At 35.5% G+C, this 16,819-nt stretch overlaps 1 protein-coding gene across 1 annotated transcript; it reads right to left on the minus strand.

The window, feature by feature from the left end:
- Nucleotides 1-498: 498 nt before the first annotated feature.
- Nucleotides 499-1,059, minus strand: LOC127788226 (LOB domain-containing protein 18-like). The gene has a single exon (XM_052316336.1). The coding sequence runs from the start codon at nt 1,057-1,059 to the stop codon at nt 499-501; it is 561 nt and encodes a 186-aa protein (XP_052172296.1).
- Between the last annotated feature and the right edge of the window lie 15,760 nt (nt 1,060-16,819).

Consider the following 16,819-nt stretch of genomic DNA (forward strand, 5'->3'; position numbering starts at 1 on the left):
ACTCTTTTTTTATTTTTTGATCAATTAATTTATTTCAATTAATTTATTCTAATTTATTCCATTATTTTATTATTAAAATTTTAATTTAATTTTTTAAACAATTACCCACACAATTGGTAATAAACAAACACTACAAATGTTATATAATAATTAACTATAAAATCGAGGGTATGATAAAAATATAAAAGATCAGTATACAATCGAGGGTAAAACAATGGATGCTTAATTATGTGTGACTTGATTAAGGATGTGAATTATCAGGTGATAATTAAGAGCCGATATTTTTATCTCGATTTGATGAATTATTAAAATAGCTATAAAAAGTTGAGATATTTGATGATCAATATACAATTAAGGGTAAAACAAGGGAATAAAACATTAAAACTACCCAAAAGCATAATATTCATTCCATATGTTCAAAATAGTTACAGGAGATCAAGCCATACAATTACTCAAAGGAAAAAAGGCAAACCATAAAATCGATAACTTGGTCGATGCTCACGGACGACGATGGTTGTCAAACATGACAGGTCTCAACTCATCGATGTCATCTGGGGGTGGCATTTGGCTACTGCTGGCTTCGCCAGGGTAAGGTGGAAGAGTAAGCTCTGGAAAACTAGGATCAGGGACGTTCTCTGGGATGATGGGAAGATCAAAATTCCAGCTTGGGTATTGATCAGGTTGAGGAATAAGTTGGGGATGTGAAAAATAATGTGCGGATAGTGAATCTTGCAAATAAGTTCGATAAGCTTGCAAATCACTAACCTGCTGTTGAAGGACTAGAATGTGGGATACACAACCATAGACGGGATCCTGAAGCCGGACTTGAGCTTCAAAGACGAATGTATCAGAAGCCCAAAATCGGTCTCTGACTGGAAGCGAAGCTAGAAGGCTGGCGACATTTCTAATAGTAAAAACATCACGGATGGCAATAAAACGAGTAATACCATCCTCACAACGAAAGTAAGGATCAAAGATGCACTGTGAATTACATCCTCTATTTGAGACTACGCAGGCACTACATCGAGACCGAGGTCTTAGTATGTTACGCCTTGGCATGATAGATTTGGATCTAGCTAAATCTAAACAAATCAACTATGGGTCAGATCTAATTAGATGGGTCAAATCAGATATGGGTCATTGGATGGGTCGAACCTGAATCGAGTCGGGTCTGGTCGGATCAGCCCAGATCTGGCTTCAGATCCGACGGAAGCAGGCAATGGCGTTGATGGCCAGTAGAGGCGGCGTTTGGGCCATCGGAAATGGCGATCGGCGATTGGGGGTGCGGAGAAGCCGCACGGTAGCTCGCAGCCGACTGCGAAGCAGGCACTGGAGGCGGTTGCAAAGGGGGCAGCGGCAATCGTCGGAGGTGGTGGTGAAGCTAGAAGGTCGGTAGAGGCAAGCGGCAACCGATCTCGTGAGGGCAGCTGGTGGCGAGGAAGATCCGATGAGCAGTAGAAGCGACGTTGGTCGAGATGGAGGCTACAGAGGTCAGGCGGCAATCAGTGGCTATTGGCACAGATCTAGGAGGCGACAAGAGTGGACCTGGGTGTAGAGCAACCGCGGTGATGCAAATCTAGAAGGTGCGTGGCTACCAATGGATCTGGAAGGCGATGCAAATCTGGAAGATGTGTAGCGATCGGGAGCAACTAGTGGATTTGGAAGGTGTGCAATGTTCGTGCGTGCAGGAGAAGTGCAAAGACCAAGGGAGAAGGAAGAAGAAGGAGAAAAACAAAAGAGGAGGAGAAAAAAAAAATTTTAAATAATTAATATTATTATATTAATTATTAATATTATTAATTATTAATTATTATATTATATTATTTATATATATGTATAGAGACGAATTTTTTATTTGTTTTATTTATTGTGGAGGATTGCGGTTAATTGATAAAACAAAAAAATAAAATGATATCAATTGATAAATTATCATTTTATTATTATATTTTAGATTATTATTTTATTAGTTGATATAATCATAAATTACTGTATTTTTATCAATTAAATAAAAATAATATAATTAAAATTTTAATATAATTAAATAAAATATAATATATGTTATGTAATGTTATATAATATATAACATAAAATATAATGACCATTTATATTATTTATCCTACATACATATATGCCTTAAATTTTAGACAGATTAATAACATGATCATATTTAATTTGATAAATTTTAGATCTTATAATTTTATATTTATTAGAAATTGCTTATAATAAAAAAAATTAGAATAAATTAATTAAAATAAATTAAATTAATTAATTGATTAAAAAACATCACAAAAACATTATCTTTTTTTTCTAAAATTGCAATTTTTGATATTTATTTACTTGTTGACTTATTTAAAAATTATACATATTGATATTTAATTTATTGTATAAAAATTCATGTGATTGTCAAGAGATTATTTTAATATAATGTTAATATTTTTATAAGATTAATTTTTATAAAATTGATATTATTTAGTCATTTAATTTGAAGGAATAAAACATTATTTCTTTATATATTTTTATTTTTTATATATTGGCATATTACTAAATTTATATAATTAACTCTAATTAAAATAAGCTAACTTTTGATTTGGCAATAGGCGTTGCTGAGAATCTTCTCGCCAAGGCCATAGCATTAAATATTTTAATATTAATAACAATGATAATATTAAAAGAATTGATAATTTAATATTAAAAGAATTAAAAAAAGAATGAAAAGGGCAAGTGAGGGGATGGGCTGAGAGTTGTGATCATTACCATATAAAAGAAAGAAAAAATAATAAACTAAAGGTGTGATAAGGGCTAAATGCATGCTTTACTGTCTCACTATTAGTTTTTGTATCTCTTGTCCGAAAATTAAAACTTATCACTCACCCCTTCTACCTCCTCCTCCTCTGTGTGTGTGTGTAAATTCACTCTTGACACTGCCTCTGCCTTCGCCTTCAGTTGTTCGTCGCTACCTCCAAATCGGCTTCTGTTCCCTTTCCTCCAACTTTGTCGATTGATTTTCAGGTACTATTCTATGTCCCATCTTCTATGTCCTATTCACCTCAAGTTTTGCAACCAAAACCTAGCTCCTCTCTACATTTGCTAGCCACGATATATGCATGTATCTGTTTTGTTTGATTTGAGGTGTTAAAATGAGTGGATTTTCTCAGAGAAATAGCAAATGACAAAGAGACATGGCTAGATGTTAAAACATGTCTCCTTATTTTTAGTTTTCCACTTTCCATCTCCACCCACATCCTCTTTAGTTTTTTTTTAAATATTAATAAATATTTTTATTCATTCATCCCATACATATCTCTTAATATTGTGTTTGATAATTTGTTTACTTGTTTAACAAGAATATAATTGTGTATATATGAATGAATGTCTTAACAATGAAACCATTTATTATTTGTTTATTTTACATTTGTATATGTAGTACGCAACTCCGAGGGAAGATGATGATAGCAGTAGATATATATATATATATATATAGTCACATAGCTACCTCATGATAATGCTACATCATGATAATGCAGATCATAACCCCAGCACATTTCTTTGATATTTTTAACTTTAAATAAAGAAATTATAAATTATTCTAATTCTTACAATTTCATCTAATTAAGTGCTCACATTTGCTGGCTCTCAAATAACGAATGAATATCTACTAACATCCACTAACACATGTTAAATTAATTAAATATTTAAATCATAAAATTAAATAATAATATATTTATAATACATGTTCTCTGTTAGTGATATTAAATTTTTGTAATTTAATATATATATGTTATGTAATGTTATATAATATATAACATAAAATATAATATTATTAAATAAGAAAAGAAAGAGGCGGGAATCTCCCCGCCTCTTTGCTCATCATTATGACCAAAATTATCATTACTCTCTTTGCTCATCATTATTTTATCTTTTTCTTATTCTTTTTGCCTTCACATTTTTTCTTCTTAAGTTGATCTATATTATGCAAAATTCAGTAATTATCTATGTTATTTAATCATTTACGTTATTATCTATGTCAATATTCTATTAGATTTTTTTAATGATAATTAATAATAAATATGAAATTATATACTAAATTAAAATTTACTAACATTTTTATACTTTAATATAAAATTTAATGACCATTTATATTATTTATCCTACATACATATGCCTTAAATTTTAGACAGATTAATAACAAGATCATATTTAATTTGATAAATTTTATGTTAACTATCTATTATATATAATCTTATAATTTTATATTTATTAGAAATTGCTTATAATAAAAAATAGAATAAATTAAATAAATTAATTGATTAAAAAACATCACAAAAACAATATTTTTTTCTAAAATTGCAATTTTTGATATTTATTTACTTGTTGACTTATTTAAAAATTATACATATTGATATTTACTTTATTGTATAAAAATTCATGTGATTGTCGAGAGATTATTTTTAATATAATGTTAATATTTTTATAAGATTAATTTTTATAAAATTGATATTATTTAGTCATTTAATTTGAAGGAATAAAAAATTATTTCTTTATATATTTTTAGTTTTTATATATTGGCATATTACTAAATTTATATAATTAACTCTAATTAAAATAAGCCAACTTTTGATTTGGCAATAGGCATATGATTGAGAATCTTCTCGCCAGGGCAGGCCATAGCATTAATATATTTTAATATTAATAACAATGATAATATTAAAAGAATTGATAATTTAATATTAAAAGAATTGAAGAAAGAATTGTCATCACATGCCTACTAACTGTTCTTTGCCTTATATGACAGAATATGACACACAAAGGCCAATCTATGCGATGTCGCCAGTTTAGACAAAGTGATGGCGAGGACCACATTGGTACATCTTATACCTTATTTTTAGTTTATTTATTACTTTGTATGTCGAACTTTTCACAATCACTTTTTTTTTTTTTTTTACAATGAGACATTCATCTCCATCGACAAAGATGAGATTTGATTCCCCTAGCCCACAGACACCCCACCCTAACTATGACGGGCCTTCTTCCACACCCACGGCTATCCCTCAAAACCGTCACATGATACATCTATTGGGTTCCTCATAAGTATTCCTTATTTTATTAATAAATTTTTACTTCAACAAAGAAAATTTCATTTTAGCACATGAGTTCACAAACATGTCTTTTAACATATTTGATAACAATTTGTGCAAACGGGATATTTCCCGAATCATCCAAAGTAAGTTTGAGGGGCCATATCCAAGTTGAAAAAAGACAAACCCTAAGGTCAGAGAAATGTGGTTTGGCAAATTTAAGGTAATGTGTTACTTTAGTATATCTATGATTGATGGTTTGCTTTATTAATGTCTAAATTTAATTTAGTTTGCAATCAAGTGAATGATGTGGTTATGATTTGTAAAAAAGTTATTCATATTCACAATAAAACAAGACTCTTATCATTAGTAGTATAGGATTTAATAGTATATTTTCATACTATTGGTAGTATGCAATATTTAAATATTTTTTTATTATTTGTATCTATGTTTTTTCTAATTCTTGTATTTATTTTTTTATGCCTGACTGTGTCAGTGCTTAGAAACATATTCTATTCAAGAATTTTTCTTAGCACGTGTATTATATGAGTGAATTGGAACATTATTTTTTTTAGCACATATTCTTGCTTTAATTTTTTTTTTTTTTTGGTAACTTCTATTTTATCTTAACATTACAGAAGAACTGGTCCTGGGATAGTGAATTGGAACATCAAATCAGGATTAATTTTGAAAAGACTGCTTCTGACCGTATGACGGACATATTATTTCGTGTCCGTAAAGATTTGACTAAAAAACCAGGTTGGATGTGTCCGTCTGTATTTGAAGCCCTAAAAGAGTATTGAAATTCTGTATAATTCAAAGACAAGTCTTAAAAGGAAAAGAAAAATTGAGCTTCAGATGTCAAGGGCAGTATGCATACTTGTGGTCCCATTCGTATGTCGGAGCATAGGAAAAGACTGGTAATATTTGATATTTTTTATTATTTTTATTTTACTTAATTATTTTTTAAGAAACAACATTTTTTGCATGAACACATTTTTTTTTCCTTTGCAATCGAAGCAATTTGGTCGCCCACCCACACAAGCTGAGTTGTTTCTCACAACACATAGAAAGAAAGACAGTTCGGGATTTGTTGATAGGAGGTCCGAGGATACTTATGTAAGTATACATTATTTGTGTCTTTTTATATTATTCTATTATGGTTAACTGACATTTTGATAATAAAACTTATTTCATATATCTATGATGCTTGCAGGCTGACTTCCAAACGCGACAACAAGAGGCATTATCACAGGCATCGGCATTTGGCCAGCTAGAAGATAATGACGTTATCCAGCCCTCGCAACCAATTATTGATGAGAGATCAATATGGTTGGAGGTTGCGGGTGGCAAGAAAAAGGGTCGCGTCTATGGGATCGGGTCAGAAGCGTATGCCATCCCCGATTCCTACTACCTACCACCATCCCTGCCGCCGCCGTTGTCAAGCTCATTGGCAGAGCAAATTCAAGAAGTTGTTAGGACAGCTATTGAACCCTTTCATGATCATCTGTTAGCCCTTGAAGGTAGGTTGTCTCCCCTGCCACCGTCTTCATCATCACCGCCCCCGAATTTTTCGGATCATTAAAAAGATCTGTTATTTGTATAGATGATAGAATTTATTATATATTTTTTCTATTTATGGACGTGTTATTAGTATGGATGATAGATTTTATAATGTATTTTTAATATTTATGGATAATGTGTATTACTCTATGGATTTATTGTATGATATGGATGAATTTTTTTAGTTCATATATGTGTTTATCACATTGAATTTTAAAATTTTTTAAAAGAAAATTAAATTATTATTTTTTAATTATTTTTAAATTTGAGCCAGATTTAGAGACGGAAAAAACAACCTCAAAATCCCTCTTAAAAATCGACAGAATGGAAAAATCCATCTCAAATTTGAGAGGGATTTTTTCGTCTTCAAATTCCAGATAGATTTAGAGACGGAAAAATCTCTCTCAAATTTGAGACGAAAAAATCCATCTCACAACCCTTCTCAAATTTGAGACAAAACAAATCCGTCTCAAATTTGAGATGAAAAATCTATCTAAAAATTCATCTCAAAGTTGAGACAAATTTCAAGACAAAAAAATCCGTCTCAAATTTGAGATGAAAAATCTGTCTCAAAATCTCTCTCAAATTTGAGACGTATTTCGAGACAGAAAAATTCGTCTCAAATTTGAGACGAAAAAATCCATCTCTAAATCCGTGTCAAATTTGAGATGAAAAATCCGTCTCAATATCCCTCTCAAATTTTAGACGGAAAAATCTGTCTCAAATTTGAGATGGAAATGGTAGTCTCAAAATCCTTCTCAAATTTGAAACAAAAAAATCCGTCTCAAATCAATTTCAAAATCCATCTCAAATTTTGTGAGGAGCATTTTTGCGACGGACCAAAATCCGTCTCAAACCAAAAATTCATCTCAAAATCCATCTCTAAACAGTTGTTTTCTTATAGTGGTTTATATGTTTTTGATACTGTTGATTTTAACTCTCAGCCAATAGGTAGAACATGTTGTTTTGATGATGTTTCTACTCATATGGCACATGTTGTAAGCAAACACATTTAACATAATAAGCTTGGACATATTTCTTTTCTTAAGTTGGAAACGATGAAAAATTTGTTGAGCTATAAAAATAATGGGGATGTTTCTTGTTCAATATGTCCATTAGCTAAACAGAGGAGATTATCTTTTGTATCTAATAATCATCTAGCTTCACATGCATTTGATCTTATTAACTACGATACTTGGGGACCATATTCTATTCCAATGTATGTTGGTTATAAATATTTTCTCACCATAGTGGATGATTATACAAGGTACACTTGGGTTTTCTTGATGAGACAAAAGTCTGATGCTAGGGCTGTTATTCCAAAATTCTTCTCTATGGTAAAGACTTAGTTTAACACAAGGATAAAGAAATTTAGGTCTGATAATTCTCCTGAGCTCAATTTTCATGATTATTTTGATGCAAAATGGGTAATACACCAATTTTCCTGTGTGGAAAGGCCTGAACAAAATTATGTAGTCGAACGTAAGTATCAACATCTTCTTAGTGTCACTAGAGCACTGTTGTTTAAGTTTAAAGTCCTTATTTCATTCTGGGGTGACTACATCTTTACTGCCACTTTCCTAATCAATAGGATTCCTGCTCTTATTTTGAAAAATTAGTCTCCTTATCAACTTTTATACAAGAAACCTGTTGACTATTCTTTCTTTCGAACTTTTGGTAGCCTCTGTTTTGCTTCTACATTGGCTACCCATAGAACAAAATTCTATCCTCGTGTTGTTGTCTATGTGTTTCTTGGCTATCCTCCTAGTATGAAGGGCTACAAACTTTATGAAATTACTACCAAAAATATATTTGTATCCCGTGATGTGGTTTTTCATGAAATTGTATTTCCTTTTCATTTAGTCAGCTCAAATAATGAGGTCATAGATCCATTTCTTGATTTAGTTTTGCCTTATTCAAGCCTTGATTCTCCTTCTTCTTCATTCGAACATGTTTCAAATAATGATAGTCTTTCAGCTTTGCTAGAACCTAAATTTTCCATCTCTCTTCTTCCCTTCGTGATGTTCCAATTCATAGGTCTTCTCAAATAAGTAGGCGTCCTTATCTGCAGGACTATCATTGCTATTTTTTTGACCAACACCCCTATTCCTGATTCTAAATCTTCCTATCCTATACCCCATTATCTTTCCTATTCATCTTTGTTTGCCCCTCATAAATCCTTTCTTCTCAATGTTTATGCTAATTTGAGCCTCAATTTTATCATCAAGCAGTGCCCTATGCTCACTGGAGAGATGTTATGAAGGTTGAATTGGATGCCATGCATATGACTAATACTTAGTTTGTTGTTCCATTGCCTTATGATAAGCATACAATCGGCTATAAATGGGTTTACAAGATAAAATACAAATCTGATGGTACAGTTGAAAGACATAAAGCTCGTTTAGTTGCTAAGGGATATACCTAGCAAAAGGGATTGAACTTCTTTGATACATTCTCTTATGTTGCAAAATTAGTAACTGTTAAGGTCCTTCTTGCTTTAACTGCTATCAATAAGTGGTCTCTTGTTCAATTAGATGTCAACAATGCATTTCTTAATGGTGACTTTTTTGAAGAAGTTTTTATGGACCTCTATCTCGAGTATAAGCCTCAAGTTCTTGATCCAAAATAGGGGGAGCGTTTGGTGTGTAAACTTCATAAAGCCATATATGTACTCAAACAGGCTTCTTGTCAATGGTTTTCAAAATTTTCCACTGTCCTTATATCTCATGGTTTTCATCAATAAAAATCCTATTATTCACTGTTTACCAGGGTTCTGGTACAGCCTTTGTTGCTCTCCTTATCTATGTTGATGACATCATTATTACGAGTTGTGATCTTGTAGCTATAGATTCTCTTAAGACTTTTCTTCATGGGCAGTTCAAGCTTAAAGATCTTGGATGCTTGAGGTATTTTCTTGGCCTCGAAATTGCTCAATCTACTAAAGGTATTTTCTTCTCCCAGCAACATTACACTTTGCAATTACTTGAGGACACTAGTTTTCTCTTAAGTAAACCTATTACTTTACGTATGATGTCAAACATTAAACTGAGTAATTATGATGGTGATTTACTTGAGGATCCTTCAGTTTATAGACGCCTTATTGGTCAGTTGCTTTATTTGACTATTTCTTGGCTCGATATTACATTTTTTGTTCATAAACTTAGTGTCTCAGCCTAGAAAACCTCATCTTGATGTTGCACATTATCTATTTCAGTACCTAAAGGGTACTCCTAGATAAGGATTATAACGCCCCGTTTTCCCAGAACGAGCATTACCTCGAGATTTCGAGAATTTTTTTTTTTTTTTCAATATTATATACAACATAAGTCTCTCGATATACATACTCTTATCATAATCGTTTCCCGACAATCCCAATTGTACCTTCTTAGCATATCAAAATTTAATAACTAATAGACTAAGACATGCATTATCAATCACATCGGCGGAAGCAAGATCGAAACCTCAATGATATATAACCGACAATTCCTTTACAATAACCAAATTGATGTTTCACATGAAAATATCAAAATATTACATAACCTCTAAACATTGTAATCATAGACAAAATCTACGAAAACTAAACATAGCAGCTACATCTCGATAACATTCTTTCCCTTGGCGCCACTGCTTTCACCTGGAACGTTTGAATATTCTAGGGACATAGTCCAAATTAGATGTTGAATCATCTAAGTGAGAGTTCAAAAACATTTTCATGCAGATATGTAAAATCATATATAAAACTGATAAATCCCGACACGCCCCATCCTAAGAGAATCCCACATAGCACTTAGCCCTAACCAGAGAAAATGCAATCTCTCTAAAGGCGACACGACCACACTGACCCATTGGCAAACCAATCCTGCTTAAGAGGGACAATCTCGACATATGAACCCGGGAATCACCCCATAGTCATTGTTAGGCTTTACGCTCCTACTCAAAAGCACTCCAAAACTCAACGCAACCCTAGCCCCAAGAGTGTTACATCAGCACTATCCCTGAAATCCACGACACCTCGGCCTTAATGCTATTGCTCAAAGGAACCTGGGGTGGTGTCCACTCTCAACCCCGCCACTTGAGCCAACAACTGGGGTGGTGTCCACTCTCAGCCCTGCCATTTGAGTACCGTAGGGTGAAGTCCATCTCAGCCCCGTCCCAAGTGGGTCACATAGCATTAACCCTTGGCACGCATTTCGAGTGCTGACACTCGAGAGCTACGTCACAGGTTAACAACCCACGTCCCACATGGACAACGCAACATGCCAATGCCGAAAAATCATAACATGCATAACTTAAAATCAACAGTTTGATGTATGCAATCGTACGAAATTTAATGCATGTGTAAATAACCGTTTGGACAGACCATTACAATAAACCAAGCCATAGGGATGAACACTCACAGTAAGCCATTCACATGCTACTATAAGTCTTTTCGAGTAGAATCACTCACAAGTCAAAACAAAGTTGGGGGTGAACACTCACCTCGACGTATTCGGGCTGCCTCGATCCTCGTGCACAACCTCGTTATGTGTGCCAAATCACAGACACTTGAATTTACAGTCAACCTCGAACCACAACACTTCCTAAGCACCATATTTAATAAAGGAAACATTAAAATCCATTTTCCTCAATTATTTCACAATTTCCTCTATTTTCTCCCATTTTTCACCTCGATAATTTCCAAAATAATTATTTTCTCAACTATTTTTTCAAATATTTCAACACCATAATTCTTAAAATAATTAATTAAAAATACTGGAGTTGAAATTACCAGAATACCCTTGCTCACGCACTAGGCACGTGTGTGAGGGTGAGGGCTGGCGCGTGGCTGCACGCGCCACCGTCTTCTCCAAAAATCCGGTCACCGGCGGTTGCTCTGATGGCCACAAAACTGGTACCGTCCGAAATCCCTTGAAGAGTAGATCCCAATGGTACTAAAATGGGGCCGAAACAACACCAGTAAGGCCTCCAAAAGTCGAGTTGCAGGTCCAGGTAGCGATCCGCCTCTAACCCTTGGTCGAGCTCGAACAGCCCCCAAACCCACTCCAAAATGCCTTAAAACAATCCCAAAGTGATCCTTGACGCCTCGCGACCAAAAGCCCTCTATCAAAGCTCCCAAAATCGTCCAAAAAAGAGGTCGATTTGTGCTCTCATTCTCGGCCGAAACCCTAGGTATTTATAGGCAAAATTCGACCCCCACGTGGCTGATTTCTGGCTAAAACTTCTTCCCCACGCCTCCTAGACCACCCTAGACCACTCCCTGATGATCCTAGGCTACCAAATGGCCAGATTTTCAGGCCACAAATCGCGGCCAAATCTGCCATCTCTGAGCAATTTTTTGAAAATTGCAGTTTGGCCCCTTAAAATTTTTCTTTTGCATTTTGGCCCTTAACCTCAAGCCCCTGATCTTTCTAACACCATCACTAAGACCCTCAAAATTAGTACTTCTCATTTCTCCTTGGAAACTTCTGAAAAATTACCGTTTTAACCTCCCTCGGGCAATTTTAAAAAATTACACTTAGGATCGATTGATTGATTTGACCTCAAATCCACTCGATTCAACCTGAAACCACTTAAGAGTTGTTCTATACATCAAATATTAGTCCTAGACACACTCTGTTGATTTTTCGGATATCATCTATAACAATTCGGTAATACGACCTAATTGACAGCTGTATTTTTTGCTATACCCAAAACTGTTCCCGATCTCATTTCTTTCATCACCAAAAATCATAATTTATTCTACTCGATGATACTATACCACTTTTCTTAATTATCTAGGGTCCGAGGTACTCCCTCTGACTAATTCGATCGTCTAGAGCTGTGTTAGTGTACCCTATAGTCTTATTTTTCCCAAAATTCCATTTATGCCCTTTATCAAATATCATTTTTATCCTTAAATTATTCCCAAGTATTACAAGGATTATTATTTTTTACAGCTTCTTCTTTGCAAATTCAGGCTTTTTCTAATGCAAATTATGATAGAGTTCTAACCTAGAGCCAATCATAAGAGTTGTGAGTTGGCTTCATTTCTAATTAATCTTGGACATATTTTGATTAATATCTGTATTTCTCTTATAATACGTGGCAATATGTTCATCTTTATATTTTACTATAGATGAGTCCCAAAGAGTGTAGCAATGTTAATCGAGTTATGATGAGATCATACTAATGAGATCGAATGACTGATGCTTCATTCTTTAACTATTCCTGGTCATAGAACTATAGAGTGGGGCCTCTATAGTACCGTCAAGACCAATACACACTATGCATGTTCGTAAGGAGAGTAGTTGATCTCATTGACTACTTGTGTGGTGACACTAATGCAAGTGTGTAGGTGATCATTAGTGAATGAGTTCACTGAATGGCCTAACTTGAGAACACCCAAATGGTAAGTCTTACTAAATGTTAATTGGGAGTTCTATGTGGCGGCAGGTGCTAGTAATCTCTTTTCCTGAGGTACCACAGTTATCTTGTATGAGGAGTGTCATATTTTGATGTCACTGTACGGGGTCCAGTAAGATGGATCCCTAATAGGGTGGTTATTGAATATGATCTGAATCATACGAAGGTAAGTGAGTACGCAAGATGGAATCTATCGACCTTAGTAAGATTTAAAAGGTATATGCCCTATGTGAATGATGAAGTCAACACTCGAGGAGTCGTTGGCCAACGCAGATAGTTGAGAATTAATAAGAGTTATTAATTCGACTATATGAGTTGTGGACTATATGAGTTGCTGATACGATGAGTTGCTTTTAGTCGAGCAAGCTTCAGAGCAGATAACACCGATTCTAGAGATCGTGTTCTAGCTAGCTTATAGGATCTTTGAGGAGGTCAGGGTTAGTATTTAGCAATCGAGATAAGGTATGGTCCATTAGCTATTAGGAGTTAAAATCAGCAGCAGGACAAGACTGAGGGTTGGTGATCACCGAATAAGTGACAGTAGGAACCGACAATTGGGTATGTCGATTCCTTAGAAGGGGAGATCTGGTGACGTTATAGATCTTGAGATGTATTGGGTGGAGAATGTTTATTCCTTGATAGTCTTGACTAAATGATTACCCATATTTATTGACGGGACCTCGAGTGTACGCTGCAAATTATGGGAGAAAGTACTGCCAAGAAAATGTTGTGTACCTGGTCAAGAATCAGTTGGAAAAAAAAATCAGACTGAAGGATGTTGCTGTTGAATTCTTGACTGAGTATGTCATATCGTTTCCACGCTCTTATAGATCGTAAGTACGTGGCAGGTTCCGGTCACGTTATTGAGTATTAGCTTCTCGACATGCAAGAGGGTGGCCCCACTCCTATCGTTACTGAATGCACTTGAAGTTAGCTGTAATTGCATTAAGGTTTGTGGGGCGAATCGGGTTATTATTGGGATTGACTACCTTTGAATTTTGAGCTTACCTTTAGGTTGATATGTGATCGAGATAGCTTTGTGGAACGATTGGATTATGATGTTGTTCCAGGCGAACCATGTTGAGTTATGATTAACGACGTTCCTTACGTCGATTAAGGTATCAGTGGCCATAACGTGATTCAATAAAGGTGATAGATTAGGGAGTTGTGGGAATACTGGAAAATGATGATATGAAATGTCCTGGAAGAGATATTGGGTAATATCAAGGGAATTGTGAGCGTATCTTGAGGACATAGACTAGACGCGAATTTCGAGAACGAAATTCTAATAAGGAGGGGACAATTGTAATATCCCAAAAATAATAGGGATAATAATATAACCATAACAATAATAAATAAAATTAAATTAATTAATTTGTTAAAATGAGTGGCGGTGCTCGTGAGCTTCCAAGAAGCTTCCTCCATTCCTCTGATATTTGAAATCACGCAGAGAGTGAGTCATAGAGGGAGCGAGCAGAGAGAGAGCTCGCGAGAGATTGCGAAGGAGAGAGCTGATGCGAGAGAGGAAGAGAGAGACGAGGTGCAAGGCGGCCATGGAAGCTGCCGAGTGAAGCTCGGCCATGGCAGTCGAGTGAACCAGTAGCGGCGGCAAGCTTCTTTCCCTTCTCCTCTACCTTGAATCGCTGTTATAGTGGGTAAGTAGGGTCTAAGGTGAGTGTCAATTACTGTTGCACAGTGAAGCTAACTGTAACTATATATAATATATGTATATATATATATATGTATTTGGCTTTTGGGCCGTGAGTGTAGCGTTGTATGCGCGTGTTCAGTGTGTTCAGAGCCAAAGCAGAGGTCCTTGGCCGAGAGTGAGCAGGTCCCTTTTTCCTTCCTTGTTGCTCCTCCAATGTTTGTGAGTATGTATATATATATATATATGTGCAGTGGGCGGCATCGGTTTCGTGGGTGAAGGAATTTACTGGTGTGCAGGTGTGTGATTATCCAAGTGTTTGAGGTTTGAGGTAGTGTAGCCGTGAGTGTAAAGAGCTTTGTAAGTGTGTAAATGTGTAGGAGCAGTGAGTAGGAGCTTTGGTTGGGGGTAGAAGATGCTCCACAGTGAAGGCATGTGAGTGTATTACCGTGTGTGTGTTCACTGGGTGCGTTTTTTTTATATTAATATTGTTATTGTTAAAGTTATTGTTATTGTAAGGATAAGATTAATAGTAGTAAATAATAATTATGTATTTGTATATTAAGTGAGTTTGTAGTGAGTTCGTTGTGAGCTAATTAAGTGAGCTTGCTGTGTCAGTGTGTGTCTAAAACACTAAAGGAAATGGCCTTGGATCATTTGTGCAAGGAAAAAATAATAGAATTTTGGGAGTTTTCGGCAAACGAAGTGATCAGGTACGTGGGTAAAAATTAGTAGAAGCATGATATGTTTAAAATTATAAATTTTGCGCCATTAGCATTAATTAATTTAAGTCCCGATTGTGTTGTTTGCTAGAAAATGATTTAATTTGCACCGGGAGTATCAGAGAGGCTGAAAGCAACTAATTTTAGGCAAGTTCCTAACCCTCTCCTCATGTTTTTCAATTCCCGTGAAAGACCCCATGATTTCTCGTATTTTATCACCTCTCTTACTCTAATTCGGCGCCTAGCCTTATTGGTTGAATTATTGTTCATTTGTTTTAATTTAAATTAAATTCGAGACTTCTAGAGTTTTATTTGTGGAGTGCCTACGGGGGTTTGTACCACCTCCACTCCTTTTGGGAATGATGCTGAACCAGCCTGGGAACTAGGTTCCTAGACGTGCGGGTTTATTTATGATTTTATCCGGTTTATTTACAGTTTTTCTCAGATTTATTTATGGTTCGGTTAGAGCTATCGAGCAGTAGGGCATGGGTCGGTTGTTGGTGACATTGGGGTAGACTATTATACGGCCCTGAAGTGGACCGTCGGGTGGACACTCCTAGTCACTGGCCGTTGACCGGTGCTGGACACTGCTGACTAGCTCTGCCGGTATGTGATTTACTACACGTTTAGATTTATTATATTGTTGTCCATGATTTGATATGCACATGGGTACGGGTTACATATTGGGATATTCATTTATTGAGTATGCTTGGACACGAACATGCTAGCTTAGTTAGGTTGCATCCAGCACGGGCATATGCATCGTGTGTGATTTACTATGTGGGCAGAGTATGGCCTGATGCCTGGATGTATGGGCGCCGGTGTATCACGTTGATGCTCACTACGCCATTACATTTCTATGTGCATTGCATGGCTACTGGTAGTTATTAGTTCTCGGACGGGAGTACCGTTCCGAGGGAGCCTATGGCTCGGGTGTCGGGAGTACTGACATGGACGGGTGACGGGAGTACCGACCCGGGACAGCGCGCGCAGGTTTGTTGGAGATTTATGTTGCCTTTCAAGGGCAGCGACAGGTTGGTATGGGACTTGGATGCCAGGTGTCTTGTGTGGGCCCTAAGGACCGGTATGTGCTTTTATTATGTTATACTATTGTGTTGTACCGTCTCATGACTTGTGTGTATTTGGGGGTTGGTATTCTGGGAAAAGTTTATTGGATTTATATAGTTTTCAGCCTTTCTTTCCTTATGCTTGCTGAGTCTCTCGACTCACTTTACTTTCCATCATTCCAGGTAGTGGCAACGTGGGCCATGAGCAAGGGAGTCAGCTTTTAGCGGCAAAGTCGGTATGGTGTACAGGCAGTCCCGTCATTCCCTGTCAACTCTGATGTCTGAGTATGATTTACTCTATTATTTTGTACTGTGCCAGGTCTTTCCTCGAGTCTCATGTAT

This window comes from Diospyros lotus, chromosome 13, assembly GCF_014633365.1.
Source record: "Diospyros lotus cultivar Yz01 chromosome 13, ASM1463336v1, whole genome shotgun sequence".
Taxonomy (NCBI): Eukaryota; Viridiplantae; Streptophyta; class Magnoliopsida; order Ericales; family Ebenaceae; genus Diospyros; species Diospyros lotus.

Bases quoted from the DNA above. Each gene is read 5' to 3' on its own strand.
- LOC127788226 (XM_052316336.1), bottom strand. From the start codon at position 1,059: ATGCCAAGGCGTAACATACTAAGACCTCGGTCTCGATGTAGTGCCTGC.